Source organism: Mastigoproctus giganteus, chromosome 11 (assembly GCF_048544385.1).
Source record: "Mastigoproctus giganteus isolate SK-2022 chromosome 11, ASM4854438v1, whole genome shotgun sequence".
NCBI lineage: Eukaryota > Metazoa > Arthropoda > Arachnida > Uropygi > Thelyphonidae > Mastigoproctus > Mastigoproctus giganteus.
Window position 1 is genome coordinate 4002044 of NC_143585.1, and position 22821 is coordinate 4024864.

A 22821-nucleotide genomic window follows, 5' to 3' on the forward strand; every position below is an offset into this window, starting at 1 on the left:
TCGTCAATGTTAATTTGCTATGTTGAATAGCTGCCTTCATCAATAATTTTTTTCCAACACATTACAAAATTTCTCTGCAGCTGCAGAATCGGCACTAGTGATTTCACTGCATACTTTAACGTTGTGGAAACCAGCGCGATGCTTGAACCTATAAAACCACCTGTTGCTTGCCATGAACATAGCTTGGGGTTCGCCATACTTATCCTTAATATCTTTTATAAATACTTGTTGCTTTTGCTTGAATGGTCATTAGGCTCGGGGCACTCGCTTTCTTCTGAATCTGATTTTCCATCCATGTTATTTATTAACAGTGGTTCCATCTTCGATATAGCATGTGAACGCTGTTTTGCTATCACTGTTGATCTTAAGTGCATTGATCCTTTGACATGTTCTTTTATAAGCACGCTGTCCTTTAAAATAGTATATATATATATATATATATATATATATATATAATTTTTTTTTTTTTTTTTTTTTATGAAAACCCCAAACACGAGAGGTATTAGAACTTATAGTAATTAGAACCATGCTTGGGTTGGAGATTGAGAAGAAAGAAGATATTTGTTGACATTAGAGTTGAACTTCTACTGAATTCACTGTTGAAGCAGCAAGACCTAACTCCCTTGCAATAGATGACAAACTTTTGTCCTGCCTCGTACTTCTTAATCAGCCAACCAGGCTAGCTGGGTGGGTCAAGTGCCTGCCTGGCAACCCAAAGGTTGCGGGTTCGATTCCTGCCTCGGGCTTGGATCAAAGTACTGCAAAAACCTTGGGAGGTGCATTATGGCCACAGAAGCCTATGCGCCAACAACTACCAAAAAAAAAAAAAAAAAAAGAAAAAAGTACTTCCTAATCATTTTCATCTTCATTTCTAAATCAATTTTGTTTCGTTTCCTAGCACTGCCACCAATTGCACTTTTCGTCGTTTGCTTTCCCTTCATCATTGTATTATGAATATAGGAATGAAGAGAAGTTTCTGAAAATTTGTTTTTTATACGATTGAAGATTTCAGTGAAGGGGAACTTATTTCGCCATAATAGCTTAAAAACCCACACAATTTCAGTTATCGGTATTATTGCAAATGCAATAAGATCGAGTTTATTACCCGTTTATAATTAGATGCACTAACAGAAAAGCCCAATAAACTGGAAAGTGCAAATCGTTTTTGTTTTATGGTTGTGATCTCCAGAAACGTGCTTTAGAAAAATATCACAAACGCGTTCAAAATTAATTCTTACAATGGGAACATATGATAACAATGAAAGGGTAGTACAGTTTCTATTATAAAAATGACCTTTTAGAGACATAAATAGCTTAGTAATATAGCAAAATTTTCAACTTCCAAGGACTTGGAAACGAATTACAAAAAAAAAAAAAAAAAAAAAAAATGTGTTATTGGATTCACATTACAATATTTTCACAATACCTCTATTTATTCCTAGAGGATTAGCATTAGCATTAGTAGAGGTATTTGATGCAAGAAAGCAAGCTTATGCAGCATCAGCCAAAAAAAAAAAAAAAAACCACTCCCACTTCACCCCTCTGTTCGTTCAAAATACCTGTCCAGCTGAGCCTTAAACTTATTTAGGCTATCAACTTCCACGACAAGGGATGGAAGTCTGTTCCACCAACCAACCACTCGCTGGCTAAAGGCAAATTTCCGCACGTCTATCCTACATCTGTCTTTCCTCAATTTGAATTTATGCCCTCTCAGGTGATTATTCTGAGCGAGAGGAAGAATCCCATCAGCATTGAGCATGCTCAAACCATTCAATGCTTTATACACCTCTATCAGATCACCTCGCTGGTGCTTAGTCTCCAGACACTGTAATTTGCAAATCTTAAGCCTTTCTTCGTAAGAGCAAACCTTTGTTCCATTCACTAATCTTGTTGCCCTTCTCTGTACTCGTTCCAGCAGCTCTACATCCTTCTTGAAATGAGGCCTCCAGGCCTGTATACAGTACTCTAGGTGTGGCCTGACCATTGCGTTATACAAGGGAATAATCACCTTATCCCTGCTAGAAAAATTCCTATATATCATTGACAATACACCATGAGCTACTCTTGCAGCCCGTCTGCACTGCTCAGAGAACTTCATATCTGCCTGCACAACCACCCCCAGGTCCCTTTCATTCTCTACCACTGTCAGTGTAATACCGCAGAGTTGATACGTTGCTCTGGGGTTGCTGTTTCACATGTGTAGTACTTTACATTTGTCAATGTTAAACTTCATTTGCCACCATCTGCTCATCCTTTCCAGATCCTGTTGCAGCAGCATAGTGTCAGTAGTGTCCTTGACAACCCTGCCTACCTTTGTATCGTCTGCAAACTTCGACATTAAGCTTGATATACCATCATCAATATCATTTATGAATACAGAAAACAATAATGGACCTAACACTGAGCCCTGAGGGACTCCACTAATAACATTAGTCCACGACGAGCAGTGTCCATTGATTACCACTCTCTGTCTTCTCCCCCTCAGCCACCCCTTTACCCACAGCAGCAATTTGCCTCCAATGTTACACTGCTCCAATTTGTGCAGCAGTCTTCCATGTGCAACAGTATCAAAAGCCTTTCTAAGATCCAAGTATATAATATCAAAGTTATTCCCTGCATCCAGTTCCTTTGTGACTGCATCATAGTATCCAATCAAATTGGTCAGGCAAGACTTCCCCTTAACAAAACCATGCTATGTCTGAGCTATAACTGAAGTCTTGTCTAAATGATCCTGCAGTGCTTCTTTAACTAGTGCCTCCATTAATTTTCCTGGAACAGAAGTTAAATTCACAGGTCTATAATTGCTTGTGTCAGCCTTTGATCCTCCTTTGTGAATTGGGGTCACATTTGCACATCTCCAGTCTATGGGTACCTCCCCCGAGTCCAAGGAAGCTCTCATAATTAGGGCTAAGGGTTTGCTTACTTCCTTTGCTGCCTCCTTTAATATAACTGGATAGATCCCATCCACACCAGGTGCCTTTCTTGTGTTTATCTTCAACAATTTCTCCTCCACTTTACTCTCAGTTATTACAAGATTCTCTAGCTTACTGCTAGAGTTGAATACACCTCTGGCTTTCCCCTCGCTAAATAACTCCTCATGTGTGAATGTCGATGCAAAATATTCATTTAGTTTGTTAGCTACCTGAGCAGGATCATCAACAGTTGACCCATCGATATCAAGTGGACCAATCTGATTCATCCCCTTCCTTCTAGAGTTTACATAAGTAAAGAACTCTTTGCTGTTTTTCTTTGCATCCCTTGCCAAAGATTTCTCGTAATCTGCCTTCGCCTGCCTAACCTCCTTTGTAACTTGGTTACAGATCAACTTGTATCTATCATAGGCTTCTGTGTCATGTGTTAATTTGTATGTATCCCATGCATGTTTCTTCTCTGCCATATGCCTCATCAGTTCATCTGACATCCATTTAGGCCTAAACCTTGAACAATATTTCTTAGTTGGTATGTAAAGTCTAGTAGCTTCCAAGATAAGTTCTTTGAATGCTTCCCATTTTGCATTTACTGTTGGTAACATCATCAGTTGGTCCCACTGTATAGAATTTAAATACTGTCTCAGTGCATCGTAGTCGCCTTTACGAAAGCAATAACCCTTCCCTTTACCCCTAATGGTAGTTACCTCTTTGAGTAAATCCCACTTCAGCACACTGTGATCACTGCCACCTAAAGGTTCATTTATCTGCAGATTCTTAATGCATGAAGAATCACTGCTGATAATCAAATCAAGAGTATTCCTCCCTCTAGTTGCAAAATATATTTTCACGATTTTTTTAAGTTTATGCCGACTGCCAAAAACTTACATAAAGCCAAATTTCCGTAAGTCGAGTATTACTTAAGTCAAGGAGTTCCTGTAATGAAATATTTAGTACCTTAAAAGTTATCCCCTTGAAAATAATTGAAGGGAATAACTTGTAAAATGTTTCTGTACTTTTCTGGTAGTTACCTTCTTAGCAATTAATGGATGGTTCAGCAAAGTGTGCAACACAAGAATCCTCAATATATTCATTACTGCTTCCTTCCTGACTTTAGAAATCTGGTTTTAGCAGATTTTCAACGTATGAAACAAACCTGACTGCAGATGATACGTTAGGATATTTGAGGATGATGAATTTGAGGTATTGCTCAGAACATCAAAGGCAGATATTGTTGGGATATCAGAGACGTGGTGTCATACAGATATAAGGAATGCAGAACTGGAATTTGGGGAGTACAATATGTACAGAAAGGATAGACAGGATAGGAAGAGAGGAGGGGTTATGCTATTAGTTAAAAAACACATAAAATCCAAGGAAGTGAAGCCAGTCGACATCGCTGACAGTGCAGTGTTGAGTCAGTTTGGTGTGACATTAGCATTGGGAGATCAAAATTGAGAGGAGTGTGCTATAGGCCTAATGACTCTGATGAGCATAATAAGAAACTGTACAGGGAAATAGAGTGGACCAGTAAATCAGAGAGCCTTATAATGGAGGGATTTCAATTTCCCAGATACTGACTGGAATTTGTGGGTTGGTCACTCACACACTAGCAAGGCTTTTTTGGATTTATTGGATGATTGTTTTCTACATCAGCATGTTTGGGAGGCAACTAGAGGAAGTAATACTCTTGATCTGATTATCAGTAGTGATTCTTCATGCATTAAGAATCTGCAGATAAAGGAACCGCTAGGTGGCAGTGATCACAGTGTGCTGAAGTGGGATTTATTCAAAGAGGTAACTACCATCAGGGGTAAAGGGAAGGGTTTTTGCTTTTGCAGAAGCGACTACGATGGTCTGAGACAGTATTTAAATTCTATACAGTGGGATCAACTGATGATGTTACCAACAGCAAATTCAAAACGGGAAGCATTCAAATCTTGGAAGCTACTAGGCTTTACATACCAACTAAGAAATATTGTTCAAGGTTTAGGCCTAAATGGATGTCAGATGAACTAATGAGACATGGTAGAGAAGAAAAATGCATGTGATACATATAAATTAATGGGTGACATGGAAGCCCATGATAGATATAAGCTGGTATGTAATCAAGTCACAAAGGAGATTATGCAGGCAAAGGCAGATTATGAGAAATTCTTGGCAAAGGATGCAAAGAAAAACAGAAAAGAGTTCTTTACCTATGTACACTCTAGAAGGAAAGGAATGAATCAGATTGGTCCACTTGATATCGACGGTTCAACAGTTGAGGTTCCTGCTCAGGTGGCTAACAAACTAAACGAGTATTTTGCATCTAAATTCACACATGAGGAGTTATTCAGGTAGGGAATGCCAGAGGTGAAATAAACTCTGGCAGTGAGCTCAATGATTTTGTAATAACTGAGAGGAAAGTGGAGGAGAAATTGTTGAGGATAAACATAAAAAAGGCACCCGGGGTGGATGAGATCTATCCAGTTATATTAAAGGAGGCAGCAAAGGAAGTAAGCAAATCATTAGCCATAATTATGAGAGCTTCTTTGGACTCAGGAGAGGTACTCATAGACTGGAGATGTGCAAATGTGACCCCAATTCACAAAGGAGGATCAAAGGCTGACACAAGTAATTATAGACCTGTGAGTTTAACTTCTGTTCCAGGAAAATCAATGGAGGCACTGTTTAAAGAAGCACTGCAGGATCATCTAGACAAGACTTCAGTTATAGCTCAGACACAGCATGGTTTTGTTAAAGGAAAATCTTGCCTGACCAATTTGACTGTATACTATGATGCAGTCACAAAAGAACTGGATGCAAAGAATAACTTTGATATTATATATTTGGATCTTAGAAAGGCTTTTGATACTGTTGCACATGGAAGACTGCTGCACAAATTGGAGCAGTATGGCATTGGAGGCAAATTGCTGCTATGGATAAAGGGATGGTTGAGGGGGAGAAGACAGAGAGTGGTAATCAATGGACACTGCTCATCGTGGACTAAAGTACTACATATGGGCAACAGTAACCCCAGAGCAACGTATCAACTTTGTGGTACTACACTGACAGTGGTAGAGAATGAAAAGGACCTGGGAGTAATTGTGCAGGCAGATATGAAGTTTTCTGAGCAGTGCAGACGGGCTGCAACAGCTCATGGTATCTTGTCAATGATATACAGGAATTTTTCTAGCAGGGATAAGGAGGTGATTATTCCCTTGTATAAGGGAATGGTCAGGTCACACCTTGAATACTGCATACAGGTCTGGAGGCCTCATTTCAACTGGAATGAGTACAGAGAAGGGCAACAAGATTAGTGAATGGAACAAAGGGTTGCTCTTACGAAGAAAAGCTTAAGTTTTGCAAATTACAGTGTCTTGAGAGTAGACACTGGCAAGGAAATCTGATAGAGGTGTATAAAGCCTTGAATGGTTTGAGTATGCTTAATGCTGATGGGATTCTTCCTCTTGCTCAGAATAATCACCTGAGAGGGCATAAATTGCCTTTAGCCAGCGGGTAGTTGGTTGGTGGAACAGACTTCCATCCCTTGTTGTGGAAGTTGATAGCCTAAATAAATTTAAGGCTCGGCTAGACAGGTATTTCGAACAGACGGAGGGGTGAAATGGGAGTGGTTTTTTTTTATTTTTTTGGCTGATGCTGCATAAGCTTGCTTTCTTGCATCATATGCCTCTACTAATGCTAATGCTAATTTGATGCTGTGCATGCTTTTTCTGAGCATCTCTGATATTTTTGTCATGCAGAATTAGCAACTGTCAATGTGGTTCTTACTGCACCACAGGAACAACAAAGGGTATGCTTTTAATTTTCTTAGTTACCCATGTCCTCAGATTTGTGGTGCAGTACATATGAGGAGCCCAAGTTTTGTCCTGTTCACTAATCTTGCAACCAAAGTATAAAGAGTGTGCATATTTATAATGCTGTAGCCATTCTTCCTCCGAGCTTTTGTTGTAATCTGTCCATATACATAGCAGAAATTATCACGGTAATTCAGACACTTCCTTTGCTTCTGCTTATACATTTCAACAATCCTATGCTAAGTAAAATATGGCAATACATATGCAGATACACTGTATACGTACTACTCACACTATAACTGTCTTGCTGCTGCTGAGAGATGTGGGAGGCACGTAGGCAACACTGAACATGTTAACTCCCAACATTGTTTCAATCTATGAACACATGCAATCATTATTTGCAGGTAATACAACAGGTCAGTGTCATATCTGCTTCCCGGGGAGTCCATTTGACATGCTGCTTACACCAAATTAATTGGGCCTTTTTCATTTTTTGTGTGAGGAGGGGCTTCTTAGGATGACGGGCTACAATTCCATCTTTGAAGAGGAGTCCTCTGTTACTGCACTTGCTACCACTCCTGTATCTAATAGAGAATTAGATATTCTCTGCATTTGCTACCACTCCTAAATCTAACAGAGAATAGGATAGCACAGAACAAAATGGTGGATGGAAGGCTCTGATAGCTTTCCATTTACAAATCTGTAATATCATAGTATTACAGATTTGTAAATGGGTATAATGGATTTGAATATTTTACTCTCTAAATAACTTTATTGTAGATAAATTTTTACTTGCTATATTGTTCAACTTCTCTTGATATCATCAAGACATGCATTATACATATGTATTTTCTATTCAGTTCACTAACTTCAATTCAGTGATCCTCCATTTTTGTCTAGGCTTTGAATAATCCTTGAATAAGTATAAAAAGGATTAGTAGTTCTAAAATTATTTCTTTGAACAACTGATTTAGCAAATGTTACTGATGTTCCACACTAATAAATTATGACCACTGTTCCTTAATGCAAAAATTCTCAATATCAATTGAATCTTTATTGGAAAAAATAAGTGAGGTGAAGAATATTCTTTTTCCCCTGTATGAATTTAATGTATTAATCTCAGAAATGCCACACAGGAGGTAAAACTTATACTGTTCATCAAGAATAAGTGTAATACCTCTTGGATAATACAACAATAAAGAATAATACATCTTGATCTGTGTGGTTTCATGAACTTAAAGGACAAGAATTAAAATGAATGAAAATTGAAACTGATAAGATTCAGAAAAAAAAACACTTGCATCAGTGTTCAATGTGATAAAATTAAAATATCAAAAGAATTATAAATAAAAACCTAAAGAGTTGGATATCGGATATAATCTTCAGCTGTCTAAAAGTCAGTATGAGATGGAGGTTGGTATTTAAAGAAGTTTTGAAATGCATGATGAATAGGGAAGTTCAGTGCACATGTGGATTTTAAGAAAACTAGATGACACTTATCTTCCAAACTTGCAAAAAGTCAGCTGGTAAATGAAATATAGAAGATTGAAACAAAGAATTATGCCTTAAACATTCACCAGTCAATCCAGATTAGATGGCTGCTGAAAGCAGTCACGTAACTGATTATGAAATATACTGCTACGGTATGAGAGACTCAGTTTATCTATGGAAAATATACATATCTGCTTATCCACTCCATTTGTATTTATAAATTTTCATTGCATTAATCACCTGCTGAAATGGACAAAAGTACTAAAGTAAGTTGCTCTGAAAAAACATGTATACAAACTAAAATCATGTAAAGAGTTTAATTTGTTATTAATTTTTTTCCTGTGTTTTTCGGTCTATGAAATCAGAAAACTTGAGTCATAAAAAACAAAAAGAATAGTTGAATGAGAAATTCAACTGTCAGAAAACTGTAAAAGTGTTCACAGCATAATAACTAAAGCCATTAATTTGAAATTATAGGGTTTGATGTCCACATATACTTACAGTTCCTGATTGGGGCATTGCAAAAACATCAATGACCCTGACCGTGTAGTCATCAACAAATTCCCCAAGCATTAAGCCCATTACTTCCATTGGAACTCCAGCACGTCCATGTTTTAACATCTAAAACAAAAAGCAAAACAGAAAATATGTGGTTGAAATTATTGATTTCAATATATTTAGTGGTATTTTCAAGAGAAACATGATAAAAATTCATAATTTATATTTAATTCATATCATAACAAAGCATTTCAAATAAATTCTGTTCTATGAAATATGGACTGACTAAAAAAAAAAGGGTCCTTTATATTGACAGAGAGCGCTATTTTATATATATAGTCTGATCCATGAATTCTAATGATATGGAAGTATCCCAATGCTCCTGCTACTTCTAGAAGCACTGCTAGAGATCTAATTGTGAGCTACATGAATTATAAGAGGCACGGAAAGTGAGGGAAACACAGGAATGTTTTTGGGCTAAAAATTCTTGGAAAATTCACTGTATGTGTGTGTGTAATTTCCCCACCATGATAACAGCTGATGGCATTTTCTCATCTTTCTTATTTCCTTTCAAATCAAACCCCTTTATAATAATAAGAGTAGTTTACGAGCTGACCATTTTTAACCAATTCATAATGAATGATGCTCTAAATGTAAAAAACAAAAGAGTAATATTGTTATAAGAGAGCATGCTACAAAAAAAAAAAAAAAAAAAAAAAAGAATTTTATTACAAATAAAACATATATAATTAAATACAAAATTTAAAAAATAAAATATAAAAATTATAAAACAAGCTTAAAAAAGTTAAAGCAATAAAGGAAAAACTGGATTAAGAACAATAAAACAATAAGATTTCAGAATGGTGTGCTCCTTTATCAACTTAAAAGTTTTGTCTGAGAAAGAGAAAGGATTCTATCAGCACTAATCGAATCCTTCATGTTAAACTCAATGAGATCTCGCAGTGTCCAACCTCCAGATGCTGCAATTTGCAGAACTGAAGTCTTTGCTGGTAAAAGTACCCCCCCCCCCAACTAATCTAACTACTCTTCTCTATACCTGCTCCAACAGACTCACATCCTTCTGCAAATATGACTTCCAGACCTATATGCAGTACCCATTACGGTTATTACTCTGCCAAACTTTGTATCATCTACAAACCTAGACAACAGGCCTGATATGTCTTTGTCAATATCGTTAATAAATACTGAAGACAAAGGGCCCTGGGGGGCTCCAAAGAACAGTGTCCAGTGATAACAAATTGATCTTTTCCCACTTAACCATCACTTTTTCTATAGCAGTAACTTGCCCTTAATGCCACACAACTCCAACTTGTACAGTAGTCTTTTACATGCAAACAGTATCAAAAAGCATTTCAGAAATTTAAGTATTTTATGACAAAATTATTTTTGCACTGGGTCATTGTGTCTTAGATACTATAGCACGACACAATTCCTTTGTGTCATAAATATAATTGCATTCTGGTCTAGACTGTCTTGCATTACTTCCTTAACCAGTGACTCCATTATTTTCCCTGGAAGAGAAGTCAATCTAACAAGTCAGTAATTCTCATGTTGCTCTTTGATGTACCTTTTTGAATTGGAAATACAATCACACATCTTCAGTCCAATGGGACTTCCCCTCAATCCAAGAATTGTTTTCACACTTAGTCACATATATTTTAATAGACATGTGCAGATTGCTCTGGTCAAAGGTGATCTAGTTTTATTAGAAGACTCTATTGTCAGGGAAATTTCCAAGCTGTGCAACCTACATATTCAAAGCCTTTCCTCACATGCATGCCCTTTTGCCAATCTCACCAAGCAAGTTACCCATCTATGGACCCTTTCAAGATGCTCGATGTCTTTTTTTTTTTTTTCACTGAAGTCTTCATACCTGAACACAGTTTTCCAACTGTGGTCTAACAATAGCTTTATATAATGGGATTATGATGTCCTTATCTCTACTAGCAAATGTTCAATAAATCATTGATAGAACACCATGGGCCTTCCTTGCAACCTGTCTAAAATGCTCTATGACCGTATCATAACTCCAAGGTGTTTTTCTTCCACTACAGACTTCAGTTCAACTCCACCAAGTGTATAAGTTATTTTGAGGTTGCTGTTCCCCATGTATAAGACCTTTCATTTTGGTGAATTAAAGCATATCTGCCACTGTTCTTCAGTCTGAAGTCCATCTAGGTTACTCTAAAGAATTACTAGGTTACTCTGCTCTGCTTGGCAGTGATCATTAACTACTCTAATCTTTATATCATCTGCAAATTTAGACATCACACCCACTATCCCTTCATCGATGTCATTTAAGAAAATCAAAAAGTGGTAGCAAGTGCAGTAACAGTCAGAAGATGCCTCTTCAAAAATGGACTTGTAGCCCGTCGTCCTAAGAAGAAGTCCCTCCTCACACAAAAAATGAAAAAGGCCCGATTAATTTGGTGTAAGGAACATGTCAAATCAACCTCCAAGCAGTGGGGCACCTCTGTAGCCAGGTGGGCAGGAGCAGCAGTGGGTAGCGCACACTTCTTGATTAGATCAGGGTTCGAGCCTGTGACCACCAAATACGGAGGATGCGGAAAGGTCAGGGAATGACCACCGCATATCCCCAGAGCAATATGGCCTTAGTTGCTAATGCTCCTAAAAACCAAATTACAACAACCACCACCAAACAGTGGAAATCAGTTATTTTCTCGGAAGAGAAATTCAACCTGCATGGCACTGATGGGAGACAAACGATTCGCCATAGATGTGGTGAAGAATACCATCCAGACTGTATAGTGTCTACAGTGAAATTACCAGCCAAATGATATGGGGATGCATTCATATCGCAGAGGTCACCCACAGTTTATAAAAGGTTCCATAACTGCCAATGAATACTTGGCTATATTGGAAGGCAAATTGCTGTCAACCATTAGAGACCATTTCAACCTGCCAAGTAACTGCATCTTTCAGGATAACTCTGCTCCTTGTCATCGGGCGAAAAGTGTAAATAGGCACTTCTGTAGTTATGTTAGCTTCATTTCTGCATTAAAAGTTCAACAGTAATGTGTTTACATTTTGTTACAGGTGAAAAAATGGTTGGAAGAATGGTCCATTACAACTCTTAACTGGCCAGGAAACAGCCCGTATCTGAATCCTAGAGAGAACTGTTGGCATCGCGTGGAATCTGCAGTGCCAGAAAGAAACCAAAGACCCTTTGTGAACTTCAGGAAGTCATAATTCATGTTTGGAACCACGAACTATCAGTTGATTATTTTCGGAAATTGATTTTGTCAATGCCTCAACGGCGTGCTGCTGTCATCAGGGCTGAGGGCTTCTGCCATGCAAATGGAATGGGCAAGTAAGTTTCAATGTCTTATTATGGGTGATTTTAATTTGCCTCTAATTGATTGGAGCAAATGGAAAGGAAACTCTACGTTGGGGAGAAAAATTTTTAAATCAACTAGGGAAAAGAATATTCTAGATCTCATCATCACCCATGAACCAGATGACATAATAGGGCTGACAGTACAATAACCAGTAGCAGGAAGTGATCACAGAGTTCTATGGTGGACAATGAAGAGAGAGGTAGCAGTAGTTAAAGGCAAAGGAATGGGGAATAATTTCAGAAAAGGAAATTACGATGCCTTAAGGTGATACATGGCCTCTATTAACTGGGTAGATATCGGAAGAGAGAATATAATTGAATTACGGTATACCTTTAAAACATTAATCACAGAAACCTTGAATGCGCATATACCATTAAAAAAATACTCCGTGAAGAGGATTCCAAGTTGTATGAATAACGAAGTTGCTATATAACTTGAACAGAAAAGTGATGGCATGGAAAAGTTACAGAACAATAAAAAGTACTGAAGCCTATAACAGCTACAAATTAATCTGTAATAGCCAAAGAAAAGGTTAGGCTGGCAAAGGCAGATTATGAGAAACTACTCGCAAAGAGTGGGGATAAGGAATTCTTCACATATACAAATGCAAAGAAGAGGATGACAAACTAGATCGGACCCTTATGTAATGGACATGGGATAGTATTAGATATCCCAGCTGATGTTGCAGATGAACTCAACAGTTACTTTGCATTTACAGAATAAAAACCCTTTATATCAAAGAGAAATTAAGGGAGTGAAGATTAAAAATATGTAATTAATGATGTTGAAATTTCACATGATTATTTAATGAAAAAACTTTCAAGGCTACAGGCCAGTAGGGCTCATAGGGTTGATGGCATCTACCCTATAATCTTAAGGGAGGCAGCAATTGAGTGCACTGAACCATTGAGGCTAATTATGACAGGATCATTGGACTCAGAAGTGGTTCGGTTGGATTGCAAACGTGTCAGTGTATCTTCAATACATTAGGGCAGTTCTAAGAGTGAAGAGGGAAATTACTGACCAGTCAGTTTAACTTCAATAGTATGGAAAAATCATGAAAGCAATGATGAAGGTTGGAAATCAGGATCATTTAGATAGAAATGGAATTCTTAAGGATACACAGCATGATTTAGCATTAGCATAGGCATATGATGCAAGAAAGCAAGCTTATGCAGCATCAACAAAAAAAAAAAAAAAAAAAGCACACTCCCATTTCATCCCTCCATTCACTCCAAGTACCTGTCCAGCTCAGCCTTAAATTTATTTAGGGCTATCAACTTCCACAACAAAGGATGGAAGTCTGTTCCACCAACCAACCACCCGTTGGCTAAAGGCAAACTTCCGCACATCTATCCTACATCTGTCTTTTCTCAATTTGAATTTATGCCCTCTCAAATGATTATTCTGAGCAAAAGGAAGAATTCCATCAGCGTTGAGCATGCTCAAACCATTCAAGGCTATATACACCTCAATCAGATCACCTCGCAGGTGCCTAGTCTCCAGACACTGTAATTTGCAAAATTTAAGCCTTTCTTCGTAAGAGCAACCATTTGTTCCATTCACTAATCTTGTTGCCCTTCTCTGTACTCATTCCAACAGCTCTGCATCCTTCTTAAAATGAGGCCTCCAGCCCTGTATACATTGCCTTATATAAGGAGTATCCCTGCTAGAAAAATTCCTGTATATCATTGACAAGAAACTATGAGCTACTCTTGCAGACCGTCTGCACAGCTCAGAAAACTTCATATCTGCCTGCACAATTACCCCCAGATCCTTTTTGTTCTCTACCACTGTCAGTGTAGTACCACAGAGTTGATACGTCACTCTACGGTTGCGCTTTTTTTTTTTTTTTTATGTAAATCCCAAACACGAGAGGTATTAGAACTTATAGTACTTAGTACGTGCTTGGGTTGGAGGTTGAGAAGACGAAAGAAGATATTTGTTGACATTGCACTTGAACTTCTGTAGACTGTAATTTTCAGTAAATACGTATGAAGGAAGGTTGTTCCAGAAAACGGCAGTTGAATGAATAAATGAGGAAGATGAAAAGTTGGTTCTGTGAGTTTGAAGTTGGACAGTAAATGGATGTTGGCTGGTGGCGGCACGGGTTCAGACTGTTTTGAAAGTGATAGCGGGAATTATAGAAGCCAATTCAGAAGAACAGTGCCCAGGGAAGTATCTGTAGAAGAGGTATGCAGCAGAAACAGTACATCTATGAGACAGCGAATGGAGAGACTCTTTTGGAGAGGAGTCATTAATTAACCTAACTCCCCTCTTCTGAATGGAATCAAGGCAGCCTGAGAGAGGTTTTGGGGGCACACCCAAGATGTGGGAATAATATTCCATGGCGGGGCGGATCTGCGATTTATACAGAGTGAGCAGCTGTTTGGAAGAAAAGTAAGGCCGAGAGCGAAAGAGAAAACCAAGTTTTTTAGATGCAGAAAAGCAATATTTGTAATGTGCTTGTGCCAAGAGAGATTAGAAGTCGGGGTAATCCCCAAAAGAGATATATCCTTTTGCCTAGAAATTGGAGTGTCACTAAAGATAAGCATAAGAGAAGAAGAATCCTTTTTGTGATATATAAGACAAGACTGAGTTTTAGAAGGGTTGAAATCAACTAAGTTGTCTTTGCCCCACTGGAAAATTACCTGAAGATCGGCATTTAAGGAACTGGTAGCAGATTTTCGAGAAGTTGAAGCTGATTCAGCAGGACAAGGTTTTTCAAAATGGAAAGTGGAAAGCAAAGTGCTATCATCGGCAAAACTATGGATAGGATTTCCAGTCAATGGAAGAAGGTAATTAATATACAAGAGGAAAAGAGTGGGGGAAAGAACTGAACCTTGGGGGACAAGGGCATTAGTGGAGAAGTTAGAAGACAGAGAGCCATCAACCATCACCCTCAGTGAGCGATCAGAGAGAAAACTGGATAACCAATTACTAAAAAAAAATTGGCAAACCATAAGATGGAAGCTTGTTTAGAAGACCATTATGCCAAACACGATCGAAAGCCTTTGAGATGTCAAGAGCAACTACTTGTGTTTCACCGAACCTTTCCATTGAATTAGTCCATAAATGGGTAACATAAGCCAGAATATCACCAGTGGATCGACACTGACTGAATCCATACTGGCGATCGTTGATCAGACGGAAGGTTTCTAGGTAGTTTAAGAGTTGGCGGTTAATTGATTTCTCCATTACTTTAGAAAGAGTAGAAGTAATTGCAATGGGACGATAACTGGAAGGGAGAGATTTGTCACCCTATTTAGGAACTGGCTGGATATGAGCAAATTTCCAAGCAGAAGGAAAAACACCTTTGGAATAAGAAAGTGAAAAAAGGCGGCAAAGAATATGAGTAAGTTCAGAAGCACAGGTTTTGAGAACAAGTGGAGAAATACCATCGGGACCTGGAGCTTTCTTAGAATCAAGATTCATCAAAATCCTTCTGACATCCTTTTGACAGAAGACCACAGGAGGCATTGAATGGAGTGTGTTGGGAATGGTGGGAGGTGTTTTACCAAGATCATTAATACATGAGTTGGAAGAATAATGGGATGCTAGCAGGTCAGCTTTATCCTTGGCTGAAGTGACAACATCTGGTTTGGATAGAGGTGGGAGCAGAGATGGGCAAAAGTTGCGGCGAATAGCTTTGGAAAAGAGACCAGAATGCTCGGCTACCATTAGGGCAAGAAGCAGGTTTTCTACTCTTAGCCTGTTCAAACTCTAGTTTGGACTGATTAATAACTGCTTTACAATTGCTGCGAGCTTTGGTGTAGGCAGAAAATGAAACTGAAGAATTAGAAACAAGCCAATTACGATATGCAATATTCTTCTCTTGAACAGCCTTAGCACATTTATTGGAAAACCAAAGTTTAGATAAAGCACGAGATTTTAAAGTAGAGTGTGGGATAAAGGATTCCATTCCTGCAAGAATAATTTCACTGACACGATCTGAGCAAACGTTGACATCAGAAGTTTTGAAACAGTAATCCGACCAAGGAAAAGAAGAAAAGTCTCGCAGGTCATCCCATTTTGCATTCTTGTAATGCCAAACAACACGAGGTTGGGAATAGCCATGAGATAAAGGTTCCATTGGAGAAGAGACAATCACCAAGTTGTGATCTGAAGTGCCTAAAGGACCTCTCACTTCGACCGTGTACTTAGAAGGGTTGTTTGTGAGAAAAAGATCAAGCGTATTGGCTGTATGATTAGGATTGTCCGGTATTCTTGTAGGTAAATGAACAATCTGTGCTAGGTCATTAGTAATTGCAAAAGCCTCAGCATCTCGACCAGCTGGGTCGGTGTGACTAGAAAACAGAAGCCAGCTAGAGTTGTGAACATTAAAATCACCAAGCAAAATTACCTCACTGTTAGGAAAGTTGGACTGGAGAAAGTCAAGTTACAAAGAGAGGAAGTCAAAGAACTCCAAGTGATTAGTGGAGTTGGGAGAACGGCAGAGACAACAGTGAATTTGACACAATGAGGAAGAGAGATTTTAAGCCAGAGAAGATCAAAGAGAGAGGAGATTCCAAATTACCAAGTCTCTGACAGGGAATATCAGAATGGACGTATGCACAAGTACCACCTTTGAGGTGAAAGGAATCAAAGCAAATAATTTGGGCATCTGAGATGAGCAGTAGTTGAATCAACCGATAACTGAGATTCTGTCAGAAAAAGTACATGGGGTTTGGCAGACTGCAAGTGGAAATGGACATCGTTGAGATTAGAATTGAGACCACGTATATTTGTGAAATGAATTAGGAAGTGCTTGGGAGGTTTAGATCTTTTCGCAGATAAGCTTGCTCTATTAGTTTGGCAATTCATGGTGTATTCAATAGTAAGAAAAAGTGGGTGGGACATGCTGTATGAAGTAATGAAATTTTTGGATATGGCATACACATGGTAAGAATATATCCAGATCCTTGACATAGTGTGGCCTCGACAATGCTCCCCGCATACACACTACTCAGACTCCCTCCAGTCACTATCTGGCAGAGTAGAGGTAGCAAGATTATACACTAGCTGATCCGGAAGCCTCCTAGAGAGTTACCAATAGGTTCGGTCTGGTGTACTAACTAGCCGCCGGCCTACGAACACAGTTTTAGAGCTGTACCCTCGAAATGTAAGAAATATTGGATCTCGCCACAATGTTCATCATAACCTCAAAGTCATCAATCATACTGCATGATGGAAGAGATAGGGAAAGGTTGACTGGAACTTAGCTCTAGAGACTAAACTTGGGTTCTACCACTTCAAGCCTCCAATAAACAAAGTGGTGTTATTGCACCGGTTGATGAGTCATCTACCACCTAGTACTGCCTGGTAACATAGAGGGGTGGCATTCCTCCATGTGGCGTGGGCGCCACACCTCGACCCCTGCTTACGTTGGTTCACACCTGAGTGGTCACCCACCATGTACTTGTGCATGGAGGTTATACCCAGGATTACTAACAGTCCCACCATTGTGAAGGTGCAAACAGAGGATTTGGCTGTCACAGTCCATCCGAACTTCGCCGAAATTGGGTCCACTTGACTTGAGTGTCACCCGAATATCGGTTCCATCAGCGTTTTAGACTTCCAGGTAGCAAGTACAGCTTAGTTGCTGTTTCCCATATGTAGTACTTTACATTTGTCAATGTTAAACTTCATTTGCCACCTCTCAGCCCATCTGAGATGGGCTGAGAGGTGGCAAATGATCAACTTTTCTAGATCCTGTTGCAGCAGCGTACTGTCATTAATGTCCTTAACAACCCTGCCAACCTTCGTATTGTCTGCAAACTTGGCAAACTAGGGGCCATAAATTCAAGTTATGGGGAAGATGTTTAGACTGAATTGCAGGAAGTTTTATTTTAGCCAGCAAGTTACTGGAGTGAGTTAAATTACTGGAATAAGTTAATTACATGGGTAGTCGAGGCTGAGAGTTTGGGAAAATTAAAAGGTCAGCTGGATAGTTAGGAGGGAAATGCATAGGTTGTCCATTTCCTTTTCTTTTATTAATTATTTATTTTTTAAAATTTTCTTCTTATTATTATTTTATTCTTTTGGCTGGAGCAGCATAGGCCATAAGCTTCTTTGCACCGTGTGGCCATTGCTAATACTAATAGAAACACCCTGAAGAAATTTATAGCAATAGATCAATTTAACAATACGTTTAAATAAACAAGCTATATCTTCCTGCTGGTTTGTTTGCAACTCAAGATTTTTGTTAATAATACAGCAAAACACACAATCATAAAACAAGTTTAGTGATCCCTTCCTTCCATCCATCTGTGTAGCAAAAATTCATTCTTTCCACTGTTTCTTGGAATGCACTGAAGAGTTAATATTTCATTTTAGGAAAGCTCCTGAATTTTATAGATGACCTTATCATATTCACAAGTAAATGAAATATTACATACATTGTTCTTAAAATTACTCGAGGCACAAGGTTCAGATGAAAATATATCCTGTGATCTTAGCAAGCACACATGCTTAGAAATTAAGTAGTCACCAAAGAGCATTCCAAAATTTTAGTATGTTATATTTGTAGTGGCACTGTTGCTCTGCCTTGATGTAGCAAAGCGTCATTCCTTCTTACTCAGTAATAAAATACCTATGTGATAAGCTCCTAGTAAAATATGTGGTTACACTCGTGGTGAAATAAAGATGGCCAACTATGCATGCCAGCACAAACCAAAAACACATCGCATTCTAATGATGTGTTGTTTATTAATAAAAAATCTTGTGGATTTTTGTTTCTCCCACATCCTGATGGTTTAGTTATTAATTTATTATTAAGAGAGAATCAGACCTGTGCTGAAGCTGTGGTAACTATCAAAGCAACCGATAATGAAAAACTTCACATGCTGTGTAATCCTCAGTTCACTTCTATAGGGCACTACTCCATGATTGCTGTGGCTTTTGATAATCTGCTGTTTTAAACAATATTATGATGTGCATTCTTTATTTCTCTTCCTTTAAATATTTATATTGCCATGATTAATATTTGTATGCAGTTAAACCTACTTCTGTATTACGATTTATGTATTTTGCCACTTTTATCACCTTTATTTGTTGGAATTTTTTTCTTCTGAGGACTATAAATTAAAATGTCTATACTTCGTCAATTGTTTTTCTTGTAACAATAAATAAAATTATTATTATAAAGCTGTTAACCTAATCATGATTTAAAATATTGCTGTAATTCAAAGTAAATTTAAAACACTACTAAATAAATACCTTCAGCAAAGCTAAAGAGGAGATATAGACTTGTTCTGCTGTGTCAACCACTGGGCCATCACTGGGCGGTGGTGCCTAAATAATAAATTAGATTGGTTCAACAGAGTTAGCACAAAAGAGGGATAGAGAGAACAAGGAATCAAGAAATACCAAGTAAAAAATAAGTTTAAAAATCTCATAAAAAATTATTTATATTTAAACTAAAGCAGAATAACAATTAAATTAATTATTTAAATACTAATCTGTAATAAAAATAGACTTTAGAACCCCCTCCCCATTTTTTAATCTGCCATTCCTCCCTGCCTAGTGGCACAAGGCCATTCTTGAGTTCCCGATCAACATGAGCAAGGGTCTGACAGACTTCAAAAAAGGGGTGATTATCAGGTACCAGTTGAATTGACAGTATTGGGGAAACTGTGAATCTTGTGGGCTGTTTGTGGAGTGCTGTAATTAAGGTGTTCCAAGGGTCAATGGATAGCGACAGAGCAGCAGTCACTGGGCCAAGGGCAGGCACCCATATCTCATTGATGGTCACAGTGAACATACACTGTTTCACCTTATGCAAGCTGATAGACAAAAAAATGGTGGAATGGTTGACCACAGACTTGAACCAGGAAATGACCAGCAGTATTTACAAGGCAATGATTCAATGAACTCTCCTGCGCATGGACCTGCAGAGTAGGCACAACCCGGTTAAGGTACCCCATGCTTATGGCCATTCATCAACAATGCCTAAAGTTTGCATCTGAATGGCATCCGGAACCATCAAAGATATACATATATTATTTTTTTCCGCCAACAAATTATGTTTCTTGCTATGCCAAGTGTCTGCAATTCTGTCCAGACACGATAGGAGGGAGTATATGATGAGAGCCTTGTCGATCAATTCGGCCCTGGAAAGATTGTGCAAGGCTCAAGGGGTAGAATTTTTTTCGGCCTAGACTGTACTTGTTAACAGGAAAGATTGCTTCTACAGGGATAGGATACACTTAAATAGAAAGGGTTCAAGAATATTTGCTGATGCTATCGAGGCAGTGTTAGGTGGGTCGGAAAACTGCTAGCTTGGGGGGGAGACAAAGATGAATAGATTAACAGTAGCCACTGGCAGAGGTGAAAGAGATTCTTGCACTGCTTCTATTGGAATGAGCAGAAGCCTGAAAAACAAGATGCAGGATATTTCAGAGACTGCCGGGAGTCATTGCGGTACAAGTAAACACATGGGTTGTATTAGGGTAGCTAAGAATAGAAATAGGTGCATGTATACTTGCGTGTACACCAATGCTAGGAGTTTAGTAAATAAATTTGATGAATTTGAGGTATTGCTCAAAGCATCAAAGGCAGATATTGTTGGGATATCAGAGACGTGGTGTCACACAGATATAAGGAATGCAGGACTGGAATTTGGGGAGTCGTCTACAGAAAGGATAGACTGGATAGGAAGGGAGGAGGGGTTATGCTATTAGTTAAGAAATACATACAATCCAAGGAAGTGAAGCCAGTGGACATCGCTGGACAGTGCAGTGTCGAGTCAGTTTGGTGTGACATAAGCATTGGGAGATCAAAATTGAGACGAGTGTGCTATAGGCCTAATGACTCTGACGAGTATAATAAAATACTGTACACGGAAATAGAGAGGACCAGTAAATCAGAGTCTTATAATGGGAGATTTTAATTTCCCAGATATTGACTGGAATTTGGGGGCTGGTCACTCACACACTAGCAAGGCTTTTGTGGATTTACTGGATGATTGTTTTCTACATCAGCATGTTCAGGAGGCAACTAGAAGGAAGAATACTCTTGATTGGATTACCAGCAGTGATTCTTCATGCATTAAGAATCTGCAGATAAATGAACCACTAGGTGGCAGTGATCACAGTGTGCTGAAGTGGGATTTACTCAAAGAGGTAACTACCATTAGGGGTAAAGGGAAGGGTTATTGCTTTCGTAAAGGCGACTAAGATGGACTGAGACACTATTTAAATTCTATACAGTGGGACCAACTGATGATGTTACCAACAGCAAATGCAAAATGGGAAGCATTCAAAGAACTTATCTTGGAAGCTACTAGGCTTTACATACCAACTAAGAAATATTATTCAAGGTTTAGGCCTAAGTGGATGTCAGATGAACTGATGAGGCATATGGCAGAGAAGAAATATGCATGGGATACATACAAATTAACACATGACACAGAAGCCTATGATAGATACAAGTTGATCTGTAACCAAGTTACAAAGGAGGTTAGGCAGGCGAAGGTAGATTACGAGAAATCTTTGGCAAGGGATGCAAAGAAAAATAGGAAAGAGTTCTTTACTTATGTAAACTCTAGATGGAAGGGGATGAATCTGATTGGTCTACTTGATTGGTCTATCGATGGGTCAACTGTTGATGATCCTGCTCAGGTAGCTAACAAACTAAATGAATATTTTGCATCGACATTCACACATGAGGAGTTATTTAGCGAGGGGAAAGCCAGAGGTGTATTCAACTCTAGCAGTAAGCTAGAGAATCTTGTAATAACTGAGAGTGAAGTGGAGGAGAAATTGTTGAAGATAAACAAAAGAAAGGCACCCAGGGTGGATGGGATCTATCCAGTTATATTAAAGGAGGCAGCAAAGGAAGTAAGCAAACCCTTAGCCATAATTATGAGAGCTTCCTTGGACTCATGGGAGGTATCCACAGACTGGAGATGTGCAAATGTCACCCCAATTCACAAAGGAGGATCAAAGGCTGACACAAGTAATTATAGACCTGTGAGTTTAACTTCTGTTCCAGGAAAATTAATGGAGGCACTAGTTAAAGAAGCACTGCAGGATCATTTAGACAAGACTTCAGTTATAGCTCGGACACAGCATGGTTTTGTTAAGGAGAAGTCTTGCCTGACCAATTTGATTGGATACTATGATGCAGTCACAAAGGAACTGGATGCAGGGAATAACTTTGATATTATATACTTGGATCTTAGAAAGGCTTTTGATACTATTGCTCATGGAAGACTGCTGCACAAATTGGAGCAGTGTGGCATTGGAGGCAAATTGCTGCTGTGGATAAAGGGGTGGCTGAGGGGGAGAAGACAGAGAGTGGTAATCAGTGGACACTGCTCGTTGTGGACTAATGTTATTAGTGGAGTCCCTCAGGGCTCAGTGTTGGGTCCATTATTGTTTTCTGTATTCATAAATGATATTGATGAGGGTATATCAAGCTTAATGTCGAAGTTTGCAGACGATACAAAGGTAGGCAGGGTTGTCAAGGACACTACTGACACTATGCTGCTGCAACAGGATCTGGAAAGGTTGACCAGATGGGCTGAGAGGTGGCAAATGAAGTTTAACATTGACAAATGTAAAGTACTACACATGGGAAACAGCAACCCCAGAGCAACGTATCAACTCTGTGGTACTACACTGACAGCGGTAGAGAATGAAAGGGACCTGGGGGTGGTTGTGCAGGCAGATATGAAGATCTCCGAGCAGTGCAGACGGGCTGCAAGAATAGCTCATGGTGTAT

General features: G+C 38.7%; 1 protein-coding gene across 1 annotated transcript in view; it reads right to left on the bottom strand.

The window, feature by feature from the left end:
* Rpn11 (regulatory particle non-ATPase 11) overlaps nt 1-22821 on the bottom strand; it is an 87897-nt gene that overhangs the window by 43056 nt on the left and 22020 nt on the right. The window contains exons 3-4 of the mRNA XM_090385343.1: nt 19315-19389; nt 8720-8839 (exon numbers count right to left, since the gene is read on the bottom strand). Of these exons, the coding sequence (XP_090241469.1) occupies nt 8720-8839; nt 19315-19389 (195 nt within the window). The remainder of the gene's footprint in view (nt 1-8719; nt 8840-19314; nt 19390-22821) is intronic.